This window comes from Salmo salar, chromosome ssa06 (genome assembly GCF_905237065.1).
Source record: "Salmo salar chromosome ssa06, Ssal_v3.1, whole genome shotgun sequence".
In the NCBI taxonomy this organism is placed as follows: domain Eukaryota; kingdom Metazoa; phylum Chordata; class Actinopteri; order Salmoniformes; family Salmonidae; genus Salmo; species Salmo salar.
The window spans coordinates 49,165,918-49,189,688 of record NC_059447.1 but is presented as its reverse complement, the minus strand read 5'-3'; the positions used below and the strand labels follow the sequence as shown (position 1 = coordinate 49,189,688).

At 42.3% G+C, this 23,771-nt stretch overlaps 1 protein-coding gene across 1 annotated transcript in view; it reads right to left on the bottom strand.

The window, feature by feature from the left end:
* Positions 1-23,288, bottom strand: part of LOC106607584 (serine/threonine-protein phosphatase 2A 56 kDa regulatory subunit) — a 158,114-nt gene extending 134,826 nt beyond the window's left edge. Inside the window, exon 1 of the mRNA XM_014204662.2 lies at positions 22,182-23,288. Within this exon, the coding sequence (XP_014060137.1) occupies positions 22,182-22,326 (145 nt within the window). The 5' untranslated portion in view covers positions 22,327-23,288. The remainder of the gene's footprint in view (positions 1-22,181) is intronic.
* Between the last annotated feature and the right edge of the window lie 483 nt (positions 23,289-23,771).

Below are 23,771 nucleotides of genomic sequence, written 5' to 3'. Positions count from 1 at the left end.
GCCCGGACTTGAACCCGATCGAACATCTCTGGAGACCTGAAAATAGCTGTGCAGCAATGCTCCCCATCCATCCTGACAGAGCTTGAGAGGATCTGTAGAGAAGCCAAGCTTGTACCGGCATACTCAAGAAGACGAGGCTGTAATCCTTGCCAAAGGTGCTTCAACAAAGTACTGAGTAAAGAGTCTGAATACTTATGTAAATGTGATATTGACGGGGGGGTTCTTCAAATATGCAAAAATTTCACAAAACCTGTTTTTGCTTTGTCATTATGGGGAATTGTGTGTAGATTGATGAGGAAAAACATTTATTTAAATCAATTTCAGAATAAGGCTGTAACTAATTAAAATGTGAATAAAGTGAAGGGGTCTCAATACTTTCCAAATGCACTATATAAAGTCCACAGAAGACTACTACTACTACTGAAGGAGAAAATACTACTAGAAACTATTATCTGTGGATTAAATGTCGAAATGGGTAAAAATTCTACAAAGATCTAAAAACGTCCTAGAACATTGATGGCGCCGGAGGAGATGGCTGCCGTTTTACAGGCTACTAACCAATTGTGCTATTGTGTGTGTTTTTTCGCATTATTTGTAACTTATTTTGTACATAATGTTTCTGCTCTTCTCTCTAATGACCGATATCAGGACAGCGATTACTCACCTCGTACTGGACGAAGATGTTTTCTTTAACAAGTCGAATGCGAAGGATTTACTTCAGACACCCGACAATGCCCAAATCCCCACCATTCGCATGAAGAAGAGACTGAGATATCGGGGACGTAAGTCGGTGTGCCTTTTAAGGATCCGACGGCGAGTGAATAATCACCCTCTACCATCAGTCCTATTAGCCAACATGCAATCATTGGACAACAAAACAGAAAAGATCCGATCAAGACTAATCTACCAACGGGACATTAAAAACTGTAATATCTTATGTTTCACCAAGTCGTGGCTGAACAACGACATGGATATCATACAGATGGCTAGGTCTTCGGTCCATCAGCTAGATAGAACAGCTGCCTCTGGTAAGACAAGGGGTGGTGGTCTGTGTCTATTTGTAAATAACAGCTGGTGCACAAAATTGAAGGAAGTCTCGAGGTTTTGCTCGCCTGAGGTAGAGTATCTCATGATAAGATGTAGACCACACTATTTACCCAGAGAGTTTATCTATATTTTTCATAGCTGTCTATTTTCCACCACAAACCGATGCTGGCACTAAGACGGCACGCAACGAGTTGTATAAGGGCATAAGCAAACAAGAAAATGCTCATCCAGAGGCGGCGCTCCTAGTTGCTGGGGACTTTAATGCAGAGAAACTTAAATATGTTTTACCTCATTTCTACCAGCATGTTAAATGAGCAACCAGAGGGGGAAAAAACAACAGCTTTAGACCACCTTTACCACACACACACACACACACACACACACACAAAGCCCTCCCTCGCTCTCCAATTGGCAAATCTGACCACAATTATATCCTCCTGATTCCGGCTTACAAGCAAAAACTAAAGCCGGAATCACCAGTGACTCGGTCAATAAAAAAATGGTCAGATGAAGCAGATGCTAAGCTACAGGACTGTTTAGCTAGCACAGACTGGAATATGTTCCGGAATTCTTCCGATGGCATTGAGGAGAACTCCACATCAGTCACTGGCTTCATCAATAAGTGCATCCATGACGTTGTTCCCACAGTTACCGTACGTACATAACCCAACCAGAAGCCATGGATTACAGGCCACATCCGCAGAGAGCATCTTTTTTTTGTTGCCTTTATTTAACTAGGCAAGTCAGTTAAGAACAAAGTCTTATTTACAATGACGGCCTAACAAAAGGCAAAAGCCCTCCTGCGGGGTTGGAGGCTGAGATTAAAAATATATAAAAATAGAGGACAAAACACACATCACAAGAGAGACCACAACACCACATAAAGAGACCTAAGACAAAAACATAGCACGGCAGCAACACATGACAACAAAGCATGGTAGCAGCACAACATGGCAGCAGCACAAAACAGGGTACAAACATTATTGGGCACAGACAACAGCACAAAGGGCAAGAAGGTAGAGACAACAACACATCACGCGAAGCAGCCTCAACTGTCAGTAAGAGTGTCCATGATTGAGTCTTTGAATTAATAGATTGAGATAAAACTGTCCGTTTGAGTGCTTGTTGCAGCTCGTTCCAGTCGCTAGCTGCAGCGAACTGAAAAGATGAGCGACCCAGCTGCTTTGGGGATCTTTAACACTCAACAAAGAGCTGCAGTTAGTTTCAGAGTGGTGGCAAGGAATAAGTTAGCCCTAAATATTTAGAAAACTAAAAGCATTGTATTTGGAACAAAACACTCACTAAACCCTAAATCTCAACTAAATCTTGTAATAAATAATGTGTAAATTAAGCAAGTTCAGATGACTAAACTGCTTGGAGTAACCCTAGATTGTAAACTGTCATGGTCAAAACATATTGATGCAGTAGTAGCAAGGATGGGGAGAAGTCTGTCTATAATAAAGCGATGCTCTGCCTTCTTGACAACACTATCAACAAGGCAGGTCCGACAGGCCCTCGTTTTGTCGCACCTTGACTACTGTTCAGCCGTGTGGTCAGGTGCCAGAAAAAAGGACTTAGGAAAATTGCAATTGCCTCAGAACAGGGAAGCAAGGCTGGCCCTTGGATGTACACAGAGAACTAATATTAAAAGTGGAGGAGAGATCGACTTCATCACTACTTTTATTTGTGAGAGGTATACCAATTTGTAAGTCGCTCTGGATAAGAGCGTCTGCTAAATGACTTAAATGTAAATGTAGGTATTGACATGTTGAATGCACCAAGCTGTCTGTCTAAAATACTGCCCCCCCAGCTCGGACACTCATGCATACCCCACAAGACATGCCACAAAAGGACTCTTCACAGTCCCCAAGTCCAGAACAGACTATGGGAGGCACACAGTACTTCATAGAGCCACATCAAGTAACTGACGCAAGCAGTAAAATTAGATTTAAAAAAACACCATATGGACAGCAGGGACTGTGAAGCAACACAAACATTGGCACAGACACATGCATACACACACATTTAGTACAGTAGATACAAGGTAGTAGTGGAGTAGGGGCCTGAGGGCACAAAGTGTGTTGTGAAATCTGTGAATGTATTGTAAGGTTTTTAAAATTGTAGAAAATGCCTTAATTTTGCTGGACCCCAGGAAGAATAACTGTTGCTTTGACAGCCGTTAACCTCTCTGGGCTAGGCGGGACGAATTCGTCCCACCTACGCAACAGCCAGTCTAATCCAGTGGCGCGATTTTCAAATACCTTAGAAATGCTATTACTTCAATATCTCAAACATATTACTATTTTACAGCATTTTAAAGACAAGACTCTCGTTAATCTAACCACACTGTCCGATTTCAAAAAGGCTTTACAACGAAAGCAAAACATTAGATTATGTCAGCAGAGTACCCAGCCAGAAATAATCAGACACCCATTTTTCAAGTTAGCATATAATGTCACAAAAACCCAGAAGACAGCTAAATGCAGCACTAACCTTTGATGATCAGATGACACTCCTAGGACATTATGTTATACAATACATGCATGTTTTGTTCAATCAAGTTCATATTTATATCAAAAACCAGCTTTTTACATTAGCATGTGACGTTCAGAACTAGCATACCCCCCGCAAACCTCCGGTGAATTTACTAAATTACTCACGATAAACGTTCACAAAAAGCATAACAATTATTTTAAGAATTATAGATACAGAACTCCTTTGTGCAATCGAGGTGTACGATTTTAAAATAGCTTTTCGGTGAAAGCACATTTTGCAATATTCTCAGTAGATAGCCCAGCCATCACGGCTAGCCATTTAGACACCCACCAAGTTTAGCCCTGACCAAACTCCGATTTACTATTACAAAAGTTTGATTACCTTTGTTGTCTTCGTCAGAATGCACTCCCAGGACTGCTACTTCAATAACAAATGTTGGTTTGGTCCAAAATATTCCATCGTTATATCCAAATAGCGCCGTTTTGTTCGTGCGTTCTAGACACTATCCGAAATGGTAAATCAGGGTCGCGAGCATGGCGCAATTCGTGACAAAAAAATTCTAAATATTCCATTACCGTACTTCGAAGCATGTCAACCGCTGTTTAAAATCCATTTTTATGCCATTTTTCTCGTAAAAAAGCGATAATATTCCGACCGGGAATCTCCTTTTAGGTAAACAGAGGAAAGAAAACAAAGCTTTCGGTCGACGCGGGCACGAGCCTGAGTATCACAGTACTGTAACCAGCCACTACCCAAACGCGCTACTTTTTTTCAGCCAGAGCCTGCAAAGCCACGATTCAGCTTTTTGCCGCCTTCTGAGAGCCCATGGCAGCCGTAGGAAGTGTCACGTAACAGCAGAGATCCTTTGTAATGGATAGAGATGGCAAAGAAGGCCAAGAAATGGTCCGACAGGGTACTTCCTGTACAGAATCTTCTCAGGTTTTGACCTGCCATTTGAGTTTTGTTATACTCACAGACACCATTCAAACAGTTTTATAAACTTTGGAGTGTTTTCTATCCAAAGCCAATAATTATATGCATATTCTAGTTACTGGGCAGGAGTAGTAACCAGATTAAATCGGGTACGTTTTTTATCCAGCCGTGTCAATACTGCCCCCTAGCCCTAACAGGTTAACCTCTTGGGGCTATGTGGGACGCTAGCGTGCCACCCGTGGTGCACCCTATCAACAGCAGGTGCATTTCAAGAGCGGCAAATTTGAAACCAAATAAATGTCAAAATTCAAATTTTTCAAACATACAACTATCTTACACCCTTTGAAAGATAAACATCTCCTTAATCTAACCACGTTGTCCGATTTCAAAAAGGTTTTACGGCAAAAGCATAAAGTTAGATTATGTTAGGAGAGTACATTGACAATAGCTGTGTGTAATGTTTTGTCAATTCAAAGACAGGTGTCACCAAAACCATAAAACCAGCTAAAATGATGCACTAACCTTTGACAATCTCCATCAGATGACACTCCTAGGACATTATGTTAGACAATGCATGCATTTTTAGTTCTATCAAGTTCATATTTATATCCAAAAACAGCGTTTTACTATGGCGTTGATGTTCAGGAAATCGTTTCCCTTCAATAACCGGCAGTCAAGTCAGCACCACAAATTAAATAATTAAAATTAGAAAACATTGGTAAAATATTATATTGTCATTTAAAGAATTATAGATTTACATCTCTTGAACGCAATCGACTTGCCAGATTTAAAAATAACTTTACTGGGAAATCACACTTTGCAATAATCTGAGCACTGCGCCCAGAAAAATACGCTTTGCGATACAGACAAACGGCCATGTTGGAGAGATCTAAAATCGAAAATACTATGTAAATAATCCATTACCTTTGATTCTCTTCATCAGATGTCACTTCCAGGAATCCCAGGTCCATAACAAATGTAGTTTTGTTCAAAAAAGCTCATAATTTATGTCCAAAAAGCTCTGTGTTGTTAGCACATGATCTAAGCCCGCCGGACTTCACTTCATGAACGAGGGGAAAAAATATATTTACGTTCGTTCAAACATGTCAAACGTTGTATAGCATAAATCATTAGTGCCTTTTTTAACCAGAACATGAATAATATTCAAGGTGGACGAATGCATTCTCTTTTAAAACGTATTGTAACGAGGGTACCCAACATGACCTCGCGCGCCAGAGTCTAATCGGCCATCACCGTTCCAAGGCTCTTGTTCGGTCAGATCTCATAGTAGAAGATTCAAAACACTTTGTAAAGGCTGGTGACTAGTGGAAGCAATAGGAAGTGCCAAAACAATCAGCCCCTGTGTGTTTCAATGGCATAGGCTTAAAGGTAATTCAACACATCAGGTATCCACTTCCTGTCAGAAAATGTCTCAGGGTTTTGCCTGCCAAATGAGTTCTGTTATACTCAGACACCATTCAAACAGTTTTAGAAACTTTAGGGTGTTTTCTATCCATATATAATAAGTATATGCATATTCTAGTTACTGGGTAGGATTAGTAACCAGATTAAATCGGGTACGTTTTGTTATCCAGCCGTGAAAATACTGCCCCCTAGCCCCAACAGGTTAACAATGCCACTGAAAATATAAAAAAATTAGGTCCAAGCGTCTTCGACAGAGGGGATCAAGCTAATTCTGTACCAATTTACAGAGGCCAGCTCATGAAGTTTTTTACCATGCGTCTATGACAAATCAGGACAGGTCATTTCACTGAGCAGCCATTACGAACACAGGCTGTAAAACAGTGATCACTAAGGTCATTACAGAAAACACCAGACTGATACCTCATGTGAGGATAACGTCAAGGAGAGTAGCCTTTTCTGGGTGTTTGGAGTCATACTTTGTGGGATTGGTAATAATCTGAGAAAGATTTAGGGAGTCCCATTGCTTTAAGCATGTCCCAGTTTAGGTCACCGAGCAGGACAAATTCAGACTTAGTTTAAGGGGCCAGGAGAGAGCTCAGGGCAGGTAGGGTACAGACCGATGCTGATGGAGGACGATAACACCCAGTAACAGTCAATGAAGAGCTATTTGAAAGTTTAAGGCTTAAAACCAGCAAATCAAATTGTTTGGGGACAGACTTGGTGGGGACAACCGATCACTGAAGGTGATCCTTGGTAAAGATTGCCACTCCACCACCTTTGGAAGATCTGTCTTGCCGAAAAAGGTTATAACCAGAATGGTTAACATCAGTATTCAAAACACTCTCTTAACCACGAATCAGTAATGACCAACATATCTGGATTGTAGCTGTGAATCCACACTTTCAATTCATCCATTTTAGGTAGTAAGCTTCTAGTGTTACTGTGCAGAAAACACAGGATTTTTCGAGAGCAGAAATCAGTGAAGCAGGTATCAGAGCACAAGTCAGAATTGGGGCTAGCAACAGTAAATAGGCCAGGGTGTACATGCACATTTCAAGATATCGTCAACAGTAATTAAATCAAGGCACGGTCAAGGACAAGAAGAGCTCTGCAGTGTCGATATATGACATTTGAATGTGCATTACATGGCAACAAGATCATATTGTACAGCAATTTCATCAAGTAACATGAATACAAAGCTGGCGAGAGGTGGTTAGAGTAGGATGGGAGGCCAAATGTCTGTAACCAATAAAGAGTCAGAGTCCCGATTGTGGGAACAAACAGTCGGTCCCACGGTTGGGAAAAACAAGGAAGTCCATAGTCAACAAAGCATGAAGGAGTCATGAGGCAAATAGCAAGATGCACAAGAAAACAAACATAATGACATAGGGCTAGCCATTGTAAGTTCAGAGTCACTCGCCCCAACAGTGCCCGTGTGCTGTATGCGAGCGAAAGCTCGGGAGAGGAGGAGGGGGTGGGGGTGGGGGGGGGGTAGACAAGTCAGGGCAGACGGTGAACAGATTGCCAGGTGGAATCCAAGCAGCAGTGGAGCAGGCAACGGGAGTAGGTTTCACACCCACTTGGGAGAAGCTTTTATTTCTTGTAGAAAATGGCAGTGGATGGTCTCTGAACAGATTCAAAGGCCTCTGGATTTGACTGGGATAGCCTGCCCATTTGTTGGGCTCAAAGGCTTCGACACCTTTCATTTCACACCTCAGTGCTAACTGAAGCTGTATCTGGTCTGTCTCAGTTCCAGGTTCTCAGGACTTTGTTTGCCAGAGCACCCTCTGTATAGCTTGGAAAAAGGAATCCCTGATATAATTATTCTTTCCAGATAATTTTGTATGTTTGGAGTTTTGATCTGGAGTTAAGGTTATGTTGTGGAGGGTAGCATCCTGTATATGTCCCTGCAGAAGTTAGGGTATCTTATTGCAAAAAAACATGTTGAAAACTGCAAGAGCTCACATGCAGCTGTGTCTCTCCAAGCAGAGGGAGGGTCTACCTCTAAAGGGTAGAGCTGCCACTTTCAAGGAGCAGGACTCTAACCCGGAAACTTATAAGCAATCCCGCTATGCCCTCCAACAAACCATCAAACAGTCAAAGCATCAATATAGGACTAAGATCGAATCGCACTACAATGGCTCCAACACTCGTCGGATGTGGAAGGGCTGGCAAACTATTACTGACTACAAAGGGAAGCAGTGACACGAGCTGCCCAATGACACAAGCCTACCAGACAAGTTAAGTAACTTCCATGCTCGCGTCGAGGCAAGCAACACTGAAGCATGCATGAGAGCATCAGCTGTTCCGGACGACTATGTGATCACGCTCTCCATAGCCGATGTGAGTAAGACCTTTAAACAGGTCAACATTCACAAGACCGCAGGGCCAGACAGATTACCAGGACGTGTACTGCGAGCATGCGCTGACCAACTGGCAAGTGTCTTCACTGACATTTTCAACCGCTCTCTGACTGAGTCTGTAATACAAACATGTTTCAAGCAGACCACCATAGTACCTGTGCCCAAGAACACCAAGGTAACCTGCCTAAATGACCACCGAACTGTAGCACTCAGTTCTGTAGCCATGAAGTGCTTTTAAAGGCTAGTCATGGCTCACATCAACACCATTATAGACCCACTCCAATTTGCATCCCACTCCACAGATGAAGCAATCTCTACTGCACTCCACACTGCCCTTTCCCACCTGGACAAAAGGAACACCTACATGACATTTTAGACATTTTAGTCATTTAGCAGACGCTCTTATCCAGAGCGACTTACAGTAATGAATGCATACATTTCATTTCATGCATTATTTTTTTTTGTACTGGCCCCCCGTGGGAATCGAACCCACAACCCTGGCGTTGCACACCATGATCTACCAACTGAGCCACAGGAAAGCCTATTACAATGCTATTCATTAACTACAGCTCAGCATTCAACACCATAGTGCCCACAAAGTTCATCACTAAGCTAAGGACCCTGGGACTAAACAACTCCCTCTGTAACTGGATCCTGGATTTCCTGACGGGCCGCCCCCAGGTGGTAAGGGTACGTAACAACACATCTGCCACGCTGATCCTCAACACAGGGGCCCCTCAGGGGTGCGTGCTCAGTCCCCTCCTGTACTCCCTGTTCACGCATGACTGCATGGCCAAGCACGACTCCAACACCATCATTAAGTTTGCTGACGACACAACAGTGGTAGGCCTGATCACCGACAACGATGGGACAGCCTATAGGGAGGTCAGAGTCAACCTCTCCCTCAACGTGATCAAGAAAAAGGAGATGATTGCGGACAACAGGAAAAAGAGGACCGAGCACTCCCCCATTCTCATCGACGGGGCTGTAGTGGAGCAGATAGTTTGTTGGGGATGTGGACACCAAGGAACAATCTGTCATGGTCAAAACACACCAAGGAAGTCGTGAAAAGGGCACGACAACGCCTATTCCCCCTCAGGAGACTGAAAATAAGTTCTACAGCTGCACCCGAGAGCATCTTGACTGGTTGCATCACTGCCTGTATGGCAACTGCACTGCCTCCAACTGCAAGGCACAACAGAGGGTAGTGCGTACGGCCCAGTACATCACTGGGGACAAGCTTCCTGCCATCCAGGACCTCTATACCAGGCGGTGTCAGAGGAAGGCCCAAAATAATTGCCAAAGACTTCAGCTATCCTAGTCATAGACTGTCCTCTCTGCTACTGCACAGCAAGCGGTACCGGAGCGCCAAGTCTAGATCCAAAAGGCTTCTCATCAGCTTCTACCCCCAACCCATATGACTCCTGAACAGCTAATCAAATGGCTACCCAGACTATTTGCATTGTCTCCTACCACCATTTTCACACTGCTGCTACTCTGTTTATTATCTACAGTGGGGGAAAAAAGTATTTGATCCCCTGCTGATTTTGTATGTTTGCCCACTGACAAAGAAAGGATCAGTCTATAATTTTAATGGTAGGTTTATTTGAACAGTGAGAGACAGAATAACAACAAAAAAATCTAGAAAAACACATGTCAAAAATGTTATAAATTGATTTGCATTTTAACCTGTTAGGGCTAGGGGGCAGTATTTACACGGCCGGATAAAAAAAACTTACCCGATTTAATCTGGTTATTACTACTGCCCAGAAACTAGAATATGCATATAATTGGCTTTGGATAGAAAACACCCTAAAGTTTCTAAAACTGTTTGAATGGTGTCTGTGAGTATAACAGAAGTCATATGGCAGGCAAAAACCTGAGAAGATTCCTTACAGGAAGTGGCCTGTCTGACAAGTTCTTGTTCTTCTTGACTCTCTTTATTGAAAACTGAGGATCTTTGCTGTAACGTGACACTTCCAACGGCTCCCATAGGCTCTCAGAACCCGGGAAAAAGCTGAATGATGTAATTCCAGCCCCTGGCTGAAAAACATTAGCGCCTTTGGTAAGTGGTCTATCAGAGGACAATCAGACTGAGGCGTGTGCACGAGGCGACACCATGTTTTTATTTTCTCTCTCTTTGAACGTAAACACGCTTTCCCGGTTGGAATATTATCGCTTTTTTACGAGAAAAATTGCATAAAAATTGATTTTAAACAGCGGTTGACATGCTTCGAAGTACGGTAATGGAATATTTAGAATTTTTTTATCACGAAACGCGTCGTGCGCGTCACCCTTCTTTACCCTTTCGGATAGTGTCTTGAACGCACGAACAAAACGCCGCTATTTGGATATAACTATGGATTATTTTGAACCAAACCAACATTTGTTATTGAAGTAGAAGTCCTGGGAGTGCATTCTGACGAAGAACAGCAAAGGTAATAACATTTTTCTTATAGTAAATCTGATTTTGGTGAAGGCTAAACTTGCTGGGTGTCTAAATAGCTAGCCCTGTGATGCCGGGCTATCTACTGAGAACATTGCAAAATGTGCTTTCACCGAAAAGCTATTTTAAAATCGGACATAGCGAGTGCATAGAGGAGTTCTGTATCTATAATTCTTAAAATAATAATGTTTTTTTGTGAACGTTTATCGTGAGTAATTTAGTAAATTCACCAGAAGTTTAGTTGCTAGTTCTGAACGTCACATGCTAATGTAAAAAGCTGGTTTTTGATATAAATATGAACTTGATTGAACAAAACATGCATGTATTGTATAACAATGTCCTAGGATTATCATCTGATGAAGATCATCAAAGGTTAGTGCTGCATTTAGCTGTGGTTTGGGTTTATGTGACATTATATGCTAGCTTGAAAAATGGGTGTCTGATTATATCTGGCTGGGTACTCTGCTGACATAATCTAATGTTTTGCTTTCGTTGTAAAGCCTTTTTGAAATCGGACAGTGTGGTTAGATTAACGAGAGTCTTGTCTTTAAAATGGTGTAAAATAGTCATATGTTTGAGAAATTGAAGTAATAGCATTTCTAAGGTATTTGAATAACGCACCACAGGATTCCACTGGCTGTTACGTAGGTGGGACGATTTCGTCCCACATAACCTAGAGAGGTTAATGAGGGAAATAAGTATTTGACCCCCTCTCAATCAGAAAGATTTCTGGCTCCCAGGTGTCTTTTATACAGGTAACGAGCTGAGATTAGGAGCACACTCTTAATAAAGGGAGTTCTCCTAATCTCAGCTAGTTACCTGTATAAAAGACACCTGTCCACAGAAGCAATCAATCAGATTCCAAACTCTCCACCATGGCCAAGACCAAAGAACTCTCCAAGCATGTCAGGGACAAGATTGTAGACCTACACAAGGCTGGAATGGGCTACAAGACCATCGCCAAGCAGCTTGGTGAGAAGGTGACAACAGTTGGTGCGATTATTCGCAAATGGAAGAAACACAAAAGAACTGTCAATCTCCCTCGGCCTGGGGCTCCATGCAAGACCTCACCTCGTGGAGTTGCAATGATCATGAGAACGATGAGGAATCAGCCCAGAACTACACAGGAGGATCTTGTCAATGATCTCAAGGCAGCTGAAACCAGTCACCAAGAAAACAATTGGGAACACACTACGCCGTGAAGGACTGAAATCCTGCAGTGCCCGCAAGGTCCCCCTGCTCAAGAATACATATACAGACCGTCTGAAGTCTGCCAATGAACATCTGAATGACTCAGAGGACAACTGGTGAAAGTGTTGTGGTCAGATGAGACCAAAATGGAGCTCTTTGACATCAACTCAACTCGCCGTGTTTGAAGGAGGAGGAATGTTGCCTATGACCCCAAGAACACCATCTCCACCATCAAACATGGAGGTGGAAACATTCTGCTTTGGGGGTGTTTTTCTGCTAAGGGGACAGGACAACTTCACCGCATCAAAGGGAGGATGGACGGGGCTATGTACCGTCAAATCTTGGGTGAAAACCTCCTTGCCCCTCAGCCAGGGCATTGAAAATGGGTCGTGGATGGGTATTCCAGCATGACAATGACCCCAAAAACACAGCCAAGGCAACAAAGGAGTGGCTCAAGAAGAAGCACATTAGGGTCCTGGAGTGGCCTAGCCAGTCTCTAGACCTTAATCCCATAGAAAATCTGTGGAGGGAGCTGAAGGTTCGAGTTGCCAAATGTCAACCTCGAAGCCTTAATGACTTGGAGAAGATCTGCAAAGAGGAGTGGGACAAAATCCCTCCTGAGATGTGTTCAAACCAGGTGGCCAACTACAAGAAACGTCTGACCTCTGATTGCCAACAAGGGTTTTGCCACCAAGTACTAAGTCATGTTTTGCAGAGGGGTCAAATACTTATTTCCCTCATTAAAATGCAAATCATTTTATACAATTTTTTACATGCGTTTTTCTGGATTTTTTGTTGTTATTCTGTCTCTCACTGTTCAAATAAACCTACTATTAAAATTATAGACTGATCATTTCTTTGTAAGTGGGCAAATGTACAAAATCAGCAGGGGATCTTTTTTCAGGGGACTTTTTTCCCCCCACTGTATGCATAGTCACTTTACCTCTACATATTACCTCAATTAACCTAACCGCACATTGAATCATTTTTTTACTTAAGTTTGAGTAAATACTTTAACACTTTCTTTTCTTAAAACTGCATTTTGGTTAAGGGCTTGGAAGTAAGCATTTCACTGTTATATTCGGCGCATGTGACAAATACAATATGGATTTGATATGGAAAAATGGACCTTGTGTAGGCTAGGCTACAACCCTTGAAAGGCTGCTGCTAAACTGGTTGGGTGGCGAATTAATTAGTCGCCAGGCAAATGATGCCGGCTGAGCATGTGACGAAAAACAGAAAACAGCTGTCAATGAGCCGATTAAAGACAGTTTTGCTAGAAAAACAGGAGGCCTAGTGGGCCTGGTGGCGACTGCTCTTTTATATTTAACTTGAGTAAATCAAGCAAGAACAGGAGATGAGAATTAGCAGAAATCTCAAGAAATTGGTTGGCTTCTAACAAAGGAATAACTCTAGGGTTATATGGATATGGTGAAATGACAGCATAACTGATGTAATAGGTCTTGAGATTGCTAAGTGTAAAAAAAGGCTCAACTGCAGGTGTGATCCCACAAAATTCTATCTACTCTTAAAAAAAAAAAAAAAAAAAAACAGTCCAATATGTCTGTGTTCTAAAGACTATGCTCCCTTCAGTCACTCACTGTAATTGCTAAGCATGACTTATTCTACACTATAATGTACTGGAGAGTGAGTCAGTGCAAACTAAGGATCCACATACAACCAGTGGAATCTCAGCAGGTTCCCCGCAGCCTAGTTTCTAATAAAAAAACGTCAACACAACATAAACAAAACCCTGGGCTCCATAAGGGACTGGCCAGAGCTTTTACACAGTCCAGTTTCGTTCAAAAGAGAGAAGGGAAAAAAAGAAAACCTAGAAGGAATGGCAGTCATTTCCATTAGGTTTATTTTGGGCATAACAATGTGTCCTGAAAGTGTTTCTCCCACCTGTCGCCCAGTAACCGTAGCACAGGGGTCTTTTACTCACGTTACGACGGCTCCGTCCATGGGACACGGTGTCACTTGAGTAGGTGTTACTGGGTTCTGAGAAAGAGGTCTATCAGCCGGACAGACCGAGGGGGCCGGGGCTGTGCTTAGAGGTCTGGCCTCCTGTAGAGTGAGACATGATATTACACCACTAGACTGCATACCAGATCATGTCCCATACTCAACTAATCACCTGGGGGAAATAAAAGGTATGGTGTTTCACATTGTTCAGCCTGGCCTATGAGCTGATTAACTTATTACATTTAGTACTAGTAAAAAGCTATAAGCTTTACATTTGTATTGCTCTGCTATTACAATCAGCAACCAGGCAATCTCACAACCCTGTGGTTACACCCAGTGTCACATCCATGACCCAAGGTTGAGTGCACTCACACACAGAGCAATTCCGAATGAATGTGCACATATAGTTGCCTGCCATAGCACCCAGGCTGTGATGGGATAGCAATAAAAGTGATGCGAGTGATCGATGATGTCTGGTAGGTTGTGGTCGACAGAGAGCACTCATATTTACCACTTGACAGGCATCTATTGCAAATGAGTCAGTTTTCACATTAATAAAAAGAGACAGACTCATCCACATGAAAGCAGCATGCCATACCCCTTTGATCTAAAAATAAATATGAATTGATTCCCGGTCTGTTGGCACACACAGTGGAAACAAGTCACATGACAAAGCCTATCAATCTATGTGCATTTGACAAAGCAGGATACGAGTTAGCTAAGCTAGCGACCTAACTAATCCGTGTTCGACACCCCTGAAGACCAATCGCTTCAAGACTGGCAGGGTTTTGATCAGATCCATCTTTAAAACACCTCTGAAGTCGGACTTCAAATGAAGGCAGCTATCTTTGGGAAAATCTCAAATTTGTCAAACGTGCTTTGCGAAATACCTCGCAGGGCTTCTGGCTGCCATGGCAACCATGCCGGACTCCCAGTGAGTCATCATTTAGGTATCTTTCACACAACATGGGGCTATAAACACTCCAGCATCTCCAATGCAGCAAGGAAGAGGAGCTTCTTTACAGCTGTAGCAGTTCCCAAGATTGCTATACTGTGATTTATGCATTATCTCTAGCCAATCATTATGTAGTAAAGAACTTTGAATGTTTTTTCAAGTGCAGTCGCAAAAACCATCAAGCGCTATGATGAAACTGGCTCTCATGAGGAGCGGCACAGGAAAGGAAGACAGAGTTACCTCTGCCGCAGAGGATACATTCATTCGAGTTACCAGCCTCAGATTACAACCCAAATAAATGATTCACAGAGTTCAAGTAACAGACAAACATCAACTGTTCAGAGGAGACTGCGTGAATCAGGCATGCATGGTCGAATTGCTGCAAAGAAATCACTATTAAAGAACACCAATAAGAAAAGACTTGCTTGGGCCAAGAAACACAATCAAAGGACATTAGACCGGTGGAAATCTGTCATTTGGTCTGATGAGTCCAAATTTGAGATTTTTGGTTCCAACCGACCTGTCTTTATGAGACGCAGAGTAGGTGAATGGATGATCTCTGCATGTGTGGTTCCCACTGTGAAGCATGGAGGTGGTTTGATGGTCCTTTGCTGGCGACACTGATTTATTTGGAATTCATGGCACAGTTAACCAGCATAACGACAACATCATTCTGCAGCGATACGCCATTCCATCTGGTTGGCGCTTAGTGGAACTATCATTTGTTTTTCCAACAGGACAATGTACCAAAACACACCTCCAGGCTGTGTAAGGGCTATTTGGAGTGATGGAGTGCGGCATCAGATGACCTGGCCTCCACAATCACCTGGACTCAGCCCAATTGAGATGGTTTGGGATGAGCTGGACCGCAGAGTGAAGGAAAAGTAGCCAACAAGTGCTCAGCATATGTGGGAACTCCTTCAAGACTGTTGGAAAAGCATTCTCATGAAGCTGTTTGATAGAATGCCATGAGTGTGCAAAGCTGTCATCAAGGCAAAGGGTGGCTACTTTGAAGAAAAACCCAGGAATGAGTAGGTGTCCAAACTTTTCACTGGTACTGCACGCACACACAGTACAAAACATTAGGAACACCTTCCTAATATGGAGTTGCACCCCCCCTTTTGCCCTCAGAACAGACTCAATTTGTTGGGGCATGGACTATACAAGGTGTCGAAAGCGTTCCACAGGGATGCTGGCCCTTGTTGACTCCAATGCTTCCCACAGTTGCGTCTTGGCTGAATCTCCTTTGGATGGCTGACCATTCTTGATACACAAGGGAAACTGTTGAGCACGGAAAAACCCAGCGGCGTTGCAGTTCTTGACACAAACCGGTGCGCCTGGCACCTACTAACATACCCTGTTAAAAGGCACTTAAATATTTTGTCTTGCCCATTCACCCTCAATGGCACGCATACACAATTTTTATTTTACCTTTATTTAACTTGGCAAGTCAGTTAAGAACAAATTCTTATTTACAATGACGGCCTACACCGGCCAAACCCGGATGACGATGAACCAATTGTGCGCCGCCCTATGGGACTCCCAATCACGGCCGGTTGTGATACAGCCTGGATTCGAACCAGGGTGTCTGCAGTGAGGCCTCTAGCACTGAGACACAGTGCCTTAGACTGCAGCGCCACTCGGGAGCCATTCTCAATTGTCTCAAGGGTTAAAAATCCTTCTTTAACCTGTCTCTTCCCCTTCATCTACACTGATTGAAGTGGATTTAAACAGGTGACATCAAAAAGGGATCACCCCTTTCACCTGGATTCACCTGGTCAGTCATTCTGTGTCATGGAAAGAGCAAGTGTTCCTAATGTTTTGTACATCGTTGTTGTCCAGCTGTACCTGCGCCAAAACTCTGGTATTTTTTTTTCTTTCATCCTTTAGCTTGTTCTCCATCTTTTTAAATAGTGAGCCAACATGTTTTCAGCACTTATTTGCATGATAGATCAAAACAAATTTTCTCATGCTCTCGCATCTCTCTCCAGCAGACATACAGAGCAATATGTTTGGAACATCAAATCGCAATATCAAATCACAATACATATAGAATTGTGAGAATTGCAATACATATCGTATCAGCACTTAAGTATCGTGGACGATATTATCTTGAGGTCCCTGACAATTCCCAGCCCAAACAAACATAGCACGATTAAAGCTGAGAAAGGTCACAGTAAAGCATTTAGGCTATTGTCATGATGCGTAGACTGTGGGATATAGTGTTATAATGCAAATAAGTTCAGATGTGTAGGCAAGCCTTTTAGAATGCATTGAAATATGAGCAATGTCAAGCTGTTTGTGTTTTAGGAAATAGGCCCATGTGTGTGGGCTAATTGTTCAGGACTATTCCAGAGGAAATCACTTTTTATTCATAACAGAGGCATTCATATGAATCCAAAGCTGTCGCTCCCCTATCAGTGCAGGCACAGCTAAGCCAATTTTATAAAACCAGAGGTGCACAACCACGTTGCTTCCTGTCAAGAGTAAGGATTTAAAATAAATCAAAACAGGCCATCTATCTTTATACCCATGGAATATTTCAATGTGAGTGAAACAGCAAATCGACCTGGGTGAGTTATTTAAAAAGTAGTTGACTGGGAACAAGAGGGAGAGCCAGAGTGAGTCCTCTGGGGAGCAGACAGGAACCATTCCTTGGACTTCAACCACAGGTGGAACCACAGTCAGCAATCAAATGAGCATGGTGTAAACCTCTATGTGGGAGTCAAACACACACCCATGCACAGCTAACTGCAAATAAATTATTGCCCCAATTGAACTTTGCTCATTTGACACATCAGAGCCTACACCAACACAAGAGGTGAGCTACTCCTCCTCTGTGCAACCCATTTCACTCAAGCATTAGGCTAGCTCTGCTATTACTCTTACAGGCTCACAGATGGGACAAAAGGGGGTCAGAGGAACAGACAGATTAGGCAACACAAGAGAGGTAGGGTGAGGTCTCTGCTCCAGAGAGAGAGGGAAGGATAGAGGGAGGAAGGGAGAGTGAGAGATAGTTGGTGGGGGAATTAGAAGCCTGTCTGACACACACATCCTGGTCATGGCAATCACCTCCCCAGCAAGACTTCCAGTTAGCTCCCCTCCTCACAGCCAAACAAACACTGTGCCTAATTACTTTGAAGTCACTCAAATAAGCATGCATTCTTGCACAGCTTTACAGGGACAGCCAATCCTTCTGCAGGTTATTCTGTCTGAAAGGCTGAAAAAACATCACATTACTTTGTACCAGAGTATGTGAGCGGACTTGAGCAGTCAATAATCCAACTCATGTCCTTTCCAACCGCTCCGCTAAAAACCGCTCCTTGCTCACAGGAAGAAAAAAAAAGCTGCTACAACTTCACTTCATTCATTAAAATCAATTTAACCAACACCCATCTATTTTGTGACTACATAGTTTTCCCATTTGGATTCGAAACCAAACCATATGACTTGAACGAAAATATTTTTTATAAAACAAAAAGATGACTAAGAAGCGCTCATCATTTCAAATAGGCTACATGTCATATTAAACAGCACATAAAACACTAAATAGGTCAGGAGCAAGGCAGGTAGTCTAAGAAATAATGAAAATGAATTATTTAGGCTATATTATTAGCCTATTATCTCTATTTCAAGGCCATAGACCGCAAAGAAATAAGCATTTGCGAGTGCGACACTAGGCTGGAAGGAACATTGAGCACTCAGCATTTAAACAACATTTTGTTGTATTAAATCATTATAGTCTCAATTGCACATATTGGCTGTGACTTAGTTAGAAGTAAAAATGAAACAAAAAATGACTTATTAGACCTTTGAATTCACTTTTAGAAACACGAGTTTGGCCAGAGTCTGTGGCTTCAGGCTCATGCGATGGTGCCTTGAAGGCAGGCCAGCAGCGGAGAATACCCTCTCCGCGCTTGCAGAGCTACTGGGGATGCTAAACACCCTTCGGGCCACTGTTTCTAGGCTGGGCAGGGATGCAGAATTGTTTTTCAATAGGTAGGCCTAAAAGGTTTTTAGGCAAGCAAAATTACCCTGTCAAAACAGAAATCTCCTTGAAAAAGAGGTAATATGTCAGGCCTATTGGGCCAAAATCAATGATACAATTCTATCTATGCAATAGGCTTTCTATTTATTTTATTTTAGAGTTTATGTTTATAAATACTTTGTTACAATGACACGCAAGCTACCAACCTGGTTACTTTCTGTTAGCGTGTGCACGTAGTACTCTGTCATGCTTTCGGGATATGTGTCTTTTCAGATTCCACAATGATTATTTAGTTGTGGACACTACATTACCCTCTTTTGCACTTGGGCCTCATCTTCCTAAGTCACCTTGATTATGTACCTGTGTTTCATCAGTTTATGAAAATATTGAAAAATAAATATATACACACACACCAAACCCCTCTACACAATCCTCCATTCAAAGCAGTGAGTCACGGCAGCATTATCATCACCCGGAGCTGAACCCGTCTGTGACGTCATTAATAAAAAATGCCACCCATTCACAGACACAAGAATGCAAAGGTAGCCTCGAGGTTAAGGTCGACTACAACTATCAGAATAGAAAGGGCCATGAAACTACATACTAGGCTAGACTACTACTATATAACTACTAGGTACTAAACAATTAAAAGACTAATTGAGAACTTTCCATGATCAAATTAATACTGATGCCAACATAGAAATGTTCAATTTCTATTCAGAAAGAGCTTGTTTATCCATTATCATGTGCTCCCCATAGACATTAAAACCAATAGATAGTGAAAGCGCTGACGTCATCCATGTATTCCTATGGAAAACTCCTGATTGAATTTGAAGCGCCATATTGCTGAATGGCACCAACAACAAAAACGTTCACTAAGGACCTTGGTGACTCTAAAATAACCCGAGGGGATCAAACTTGATCATAATAATCTAATTTTACAGCCCAAAACGTCCAGAATTGTTTTCCTTTTCTGGGCTGTTCTGGCAATTGTAATTTACATAGGCTTTCTAGGAGTGACCTGGGCTTTTGGCACCTCTAGGTTTCAACGCAGTAGCTTCCCAGCTCCAGACCGGACACTGGGGGCCTGGTGGGAGACCACCCCACTGAGTGAAGCCTAAAGCACCCTAGGGTCTCTCCCTCTGCACCTGTCCTTCTGGTCCCACTGGTGTGGGGCCGTTTATGACACGTTACTCTGTAATATCCATCAATGCCTTCATTCAGTGTAGTGTATAACTAACTGCACATTACCTTTCTAACCAAACAAAGACGAAACCTCACAAATAACAACCAGTCAAACATTTTATCAATCCACAAGCAGCAGTAACCAAGTCAATGCCATGTAGGCCCAAGGTTTAGTGTGTCTGCACTTTTCCCTTGCCATTTCAACATGCTGGAAGGCTAACTAGTCTGAACTTGACTGCTGAAATCAGTGAGAGGTTTTGCTTTAGAAAATTAAGTTTCAGGAGTCTTCACAATACCATGCAGTAGTTGTGAGGACAGGGTGGATTTTGAGTCTTCAAATGGCCTCTTAAGATGAAAGGAAGCACATTGATTCAAACTTATGGACACATGTTATTCCTGAATACATTGACATTTCTCTCCCAGGCAGGCTTCTGCCAAAATCTCTATTACTCTGCATCAACATTAAAGATCAAATTGTCATTACAACACAGATGCCATTAAGCTACATTGGAGAGTTCCTATAATGAACTGTACAAATGACCTGGGGACAGACAAGCCACAGTGGGAGCCCATCAGATAATAACCAAGCTCTTGACCTTGTAATATGTTGAGTTGACAAAGGGAAGTTCCTCACTGTTGCTCAATTCACACGTGTGATTGAGCTATGTAGCCAAGACTGAATTTGGCAAAATTCCTGAATGAAGATAAAGGTATGCACTTAAAAGTGCAGGGCGATTTGGATTCTGGTATTCTGAACCTTTCTCATCAACTCCAATAATACTGCAGTATGAAGCAATCTAATCTCCATAGGTTTCATTGTGTGTCTGACAGTTTCGAATTGAGGAATTTGACTATAGAAATGTTTCTTTAGAGGCAACTGTTTAATGTATAAATCTTGAAATATCCTATAACACAAGTTACAGTAGCTAGAAGAGATTACAATTATCCTGGCTGCCAAGGTGTACAAAACATATCACTCTCTGCAACTGGGTTGAAATTCTCAGAAAGGGACAGATTTTTTTAATACCTTTATTTAACTAGGCAAGTCAGTTAAGAACAATTTCTTATTTACAATGACTGCCTACACCGGACAAACCCAGATGATGCTGGGCCAATTGTGCGCCGCCCTATGGGACTCCCAATCACGGCCGGTTTGTGATACAGCCTGGCTTCGAACCAGGGTGTCTGTAGTGGGGCCTCTAGCACTGAGATGCAGTGCCTTAGACCGCTGTGCCACTGGGGCGCCCTAATACACAGGCTACTCTTTACCAAAACTAAAAATATAAAGTTATTAAATACTGTAGTAGGCCTATGTTTACAGAGAGCTCTGTAGCTTGCTTGCATGTATTCAAAACAGAAATGAATGTAATTGTCTGGCCTTAGGACCATATGTCTCATACAGGAAAATAACCACAAACTTCATTACTCAACAAATATCCAGGTGAATCGTGATAGTAGTATGGTACAATATGTAGCTGGCAGGAATAACATGCATTTGTATTTATTAGGGATCCCATTAGCTATCCTTCCTGGGGTCCAAACACATTAAGGCACTTGCATCACACATAAAACGAAAGATAATACAGTACAACATTATTACACCACTACATATCTACAATACAAAATGTATAATACCATCATACAACAATATTACAATGTACGTCTGTGTAGAGTGCATGTGCTAGCATGCGTGTGCATGTGTCTACCTGTGTCTCTTCACAGTCCCCTCTCAAAATAACAGATACCATACATAACAACGGTGCCATTTCTGAGAATGGAGGAACTGACACCGATGGAGAAAAGATTACAGAACAGAGATCAGCACCAACTAAAACGTAGGCAGTGAACAATTTACAACAGTATCTGCAATTAGATCAATCGCATCAGCTCAATGTAGCCTAGTTTACAAGGATTGCACTTCAGTGTTCACACCTGAACACGGATCACAGCTGGGTGCCCAGGAACAGAAGCTGAAAATGCATGTCATCGCAACTGTCATTAGCTACCCATAGCTTCCGCGTTGCATTCACCACCAACACATTTGTATCCCTGTACAGATCGATGTCTGAGTACGTCAGGTATTGATCACGTTTGCAGGTGTAATGGGAAAGTATCAACACTACACCACCACCCTTTCATGGACACTATTTCAGGCAGAATTGTTAATCCTCTAATAGTTAGTCTTACCTTTGAGCTGCGGCAAGGGTGAAAGCTCAGTAAGAGTTTGAGTTCGGAACTGGGACGACCCTTGAGATTTCTTCTGTTTCTGGGCTTTCCTCATTGATTTTCGTGTGAACCCGTCCACTTTCTCAGTCGCAGAGATAGCCGACATTGTGGTGCATAAACTATAACGTAAAAATATGTTTTTACAAGTGCACCAAAGACAGATTCAGGGGTTACCACACGTAGGCTATGTCTCCCAGCCACATCAAAATATTCTCCAACTTGAAATAATGGAGTGAACCGCAAGCTTTAAAAAAAAAACACCTCTTCTCCTTGTTGGATCCACTACTGTAGCTTGTTAATCAGTTTCCATGTAAAGCCCGCATAATTCGGTCCGCTTGTTGAGAGTCCAGCGAGCTGTTTACAAAACGAACGTTAAGCGTTAACAAGCCAAAGTTGCTAGGCTAACGTTAACTAACTAATTGTCTGACAACAGAAACATTGGCTAACTAAATTGCTCGGTATATTTGTTAACTTGTAATTTCTGCAATATACCTGTTGCTAGTGTTGTCATTGTTATAGCTAACTAGCTATTTCAGAGAAAGCAAGTAATGTTATGCCATGTACTGTAAATGACAGACAAATAAATGCTACCGCTAGCTAGCTTCTTGGCTAACGTGTTAAAACGCACAGTTAGCTAGCTAGATAATATGAACATTTACAATTTAAAGCGAACTCTCATGATGAAATTCATACTAATTTTCACAAGAAAAATAAATACTGTAGTCCGTGTCTTGTAGCCGCAGTTGGCTTTGTCAAAAAAAAACAGTCTGGACGAATGAAGTCTGGCAACCTCGACCTAACGTTACTCAGTAACGTTCATATCGGAAAAACAGCGGCGCCAATGGAGTCATGTTCCCGTGTCCATTTAGTCGGAATTATCTGTTCATCGAGTTGCACTGACACCCCGATAAGGAATTTTCAGTTATGCTCGGACCTCAACAATAACTTTTCCAATAGATTCGCTAGATAAAACACATCCATGCAGAAGCCACAACACTGTAGACTCTGTGCAACCGTAAACAGTTTCGCATCGTTGTCGGGTTGCATTTTGTGACACGAGTGTACGTAATTTGACAGGCAACGCCAGTATCCAACAAAAATGTCGAAAGTTGCATGCTCCATGCCTTTTTAACCAATCGAATTCGATTAAGACCGGGCTCTAAACCATGTGACAATGGGCGGATTCGATTATGCTAAGCCGCGGGCACCGGGCAAATGCCCATGACGTCATCGGACGAAAGCGGGGAGGGAGGAGCGCCTCTCAAATCGAACAGTAATCTGTGCCGCTCGGTCATTTTGTCAACAAGGCAGCATAGTGCAGTCCAGAAACATTCAAGATATATTTTCCTCAAAATAAATGTTTGAAGTGTCTAACAATTTGTTTAATCAAAAGCAATCGCTTTGCACGCCATAACACATAATCGTACAAATTACTATACGTGCTGAATTATGTCACTTTTGTTTGGAGGCTCAAGTAAGGGCAACCCGGTTTCAAATTTAATGCAATCAACTTTCAGCCAATGAAAAGTTGGAAACTTTTATAAATAGGCT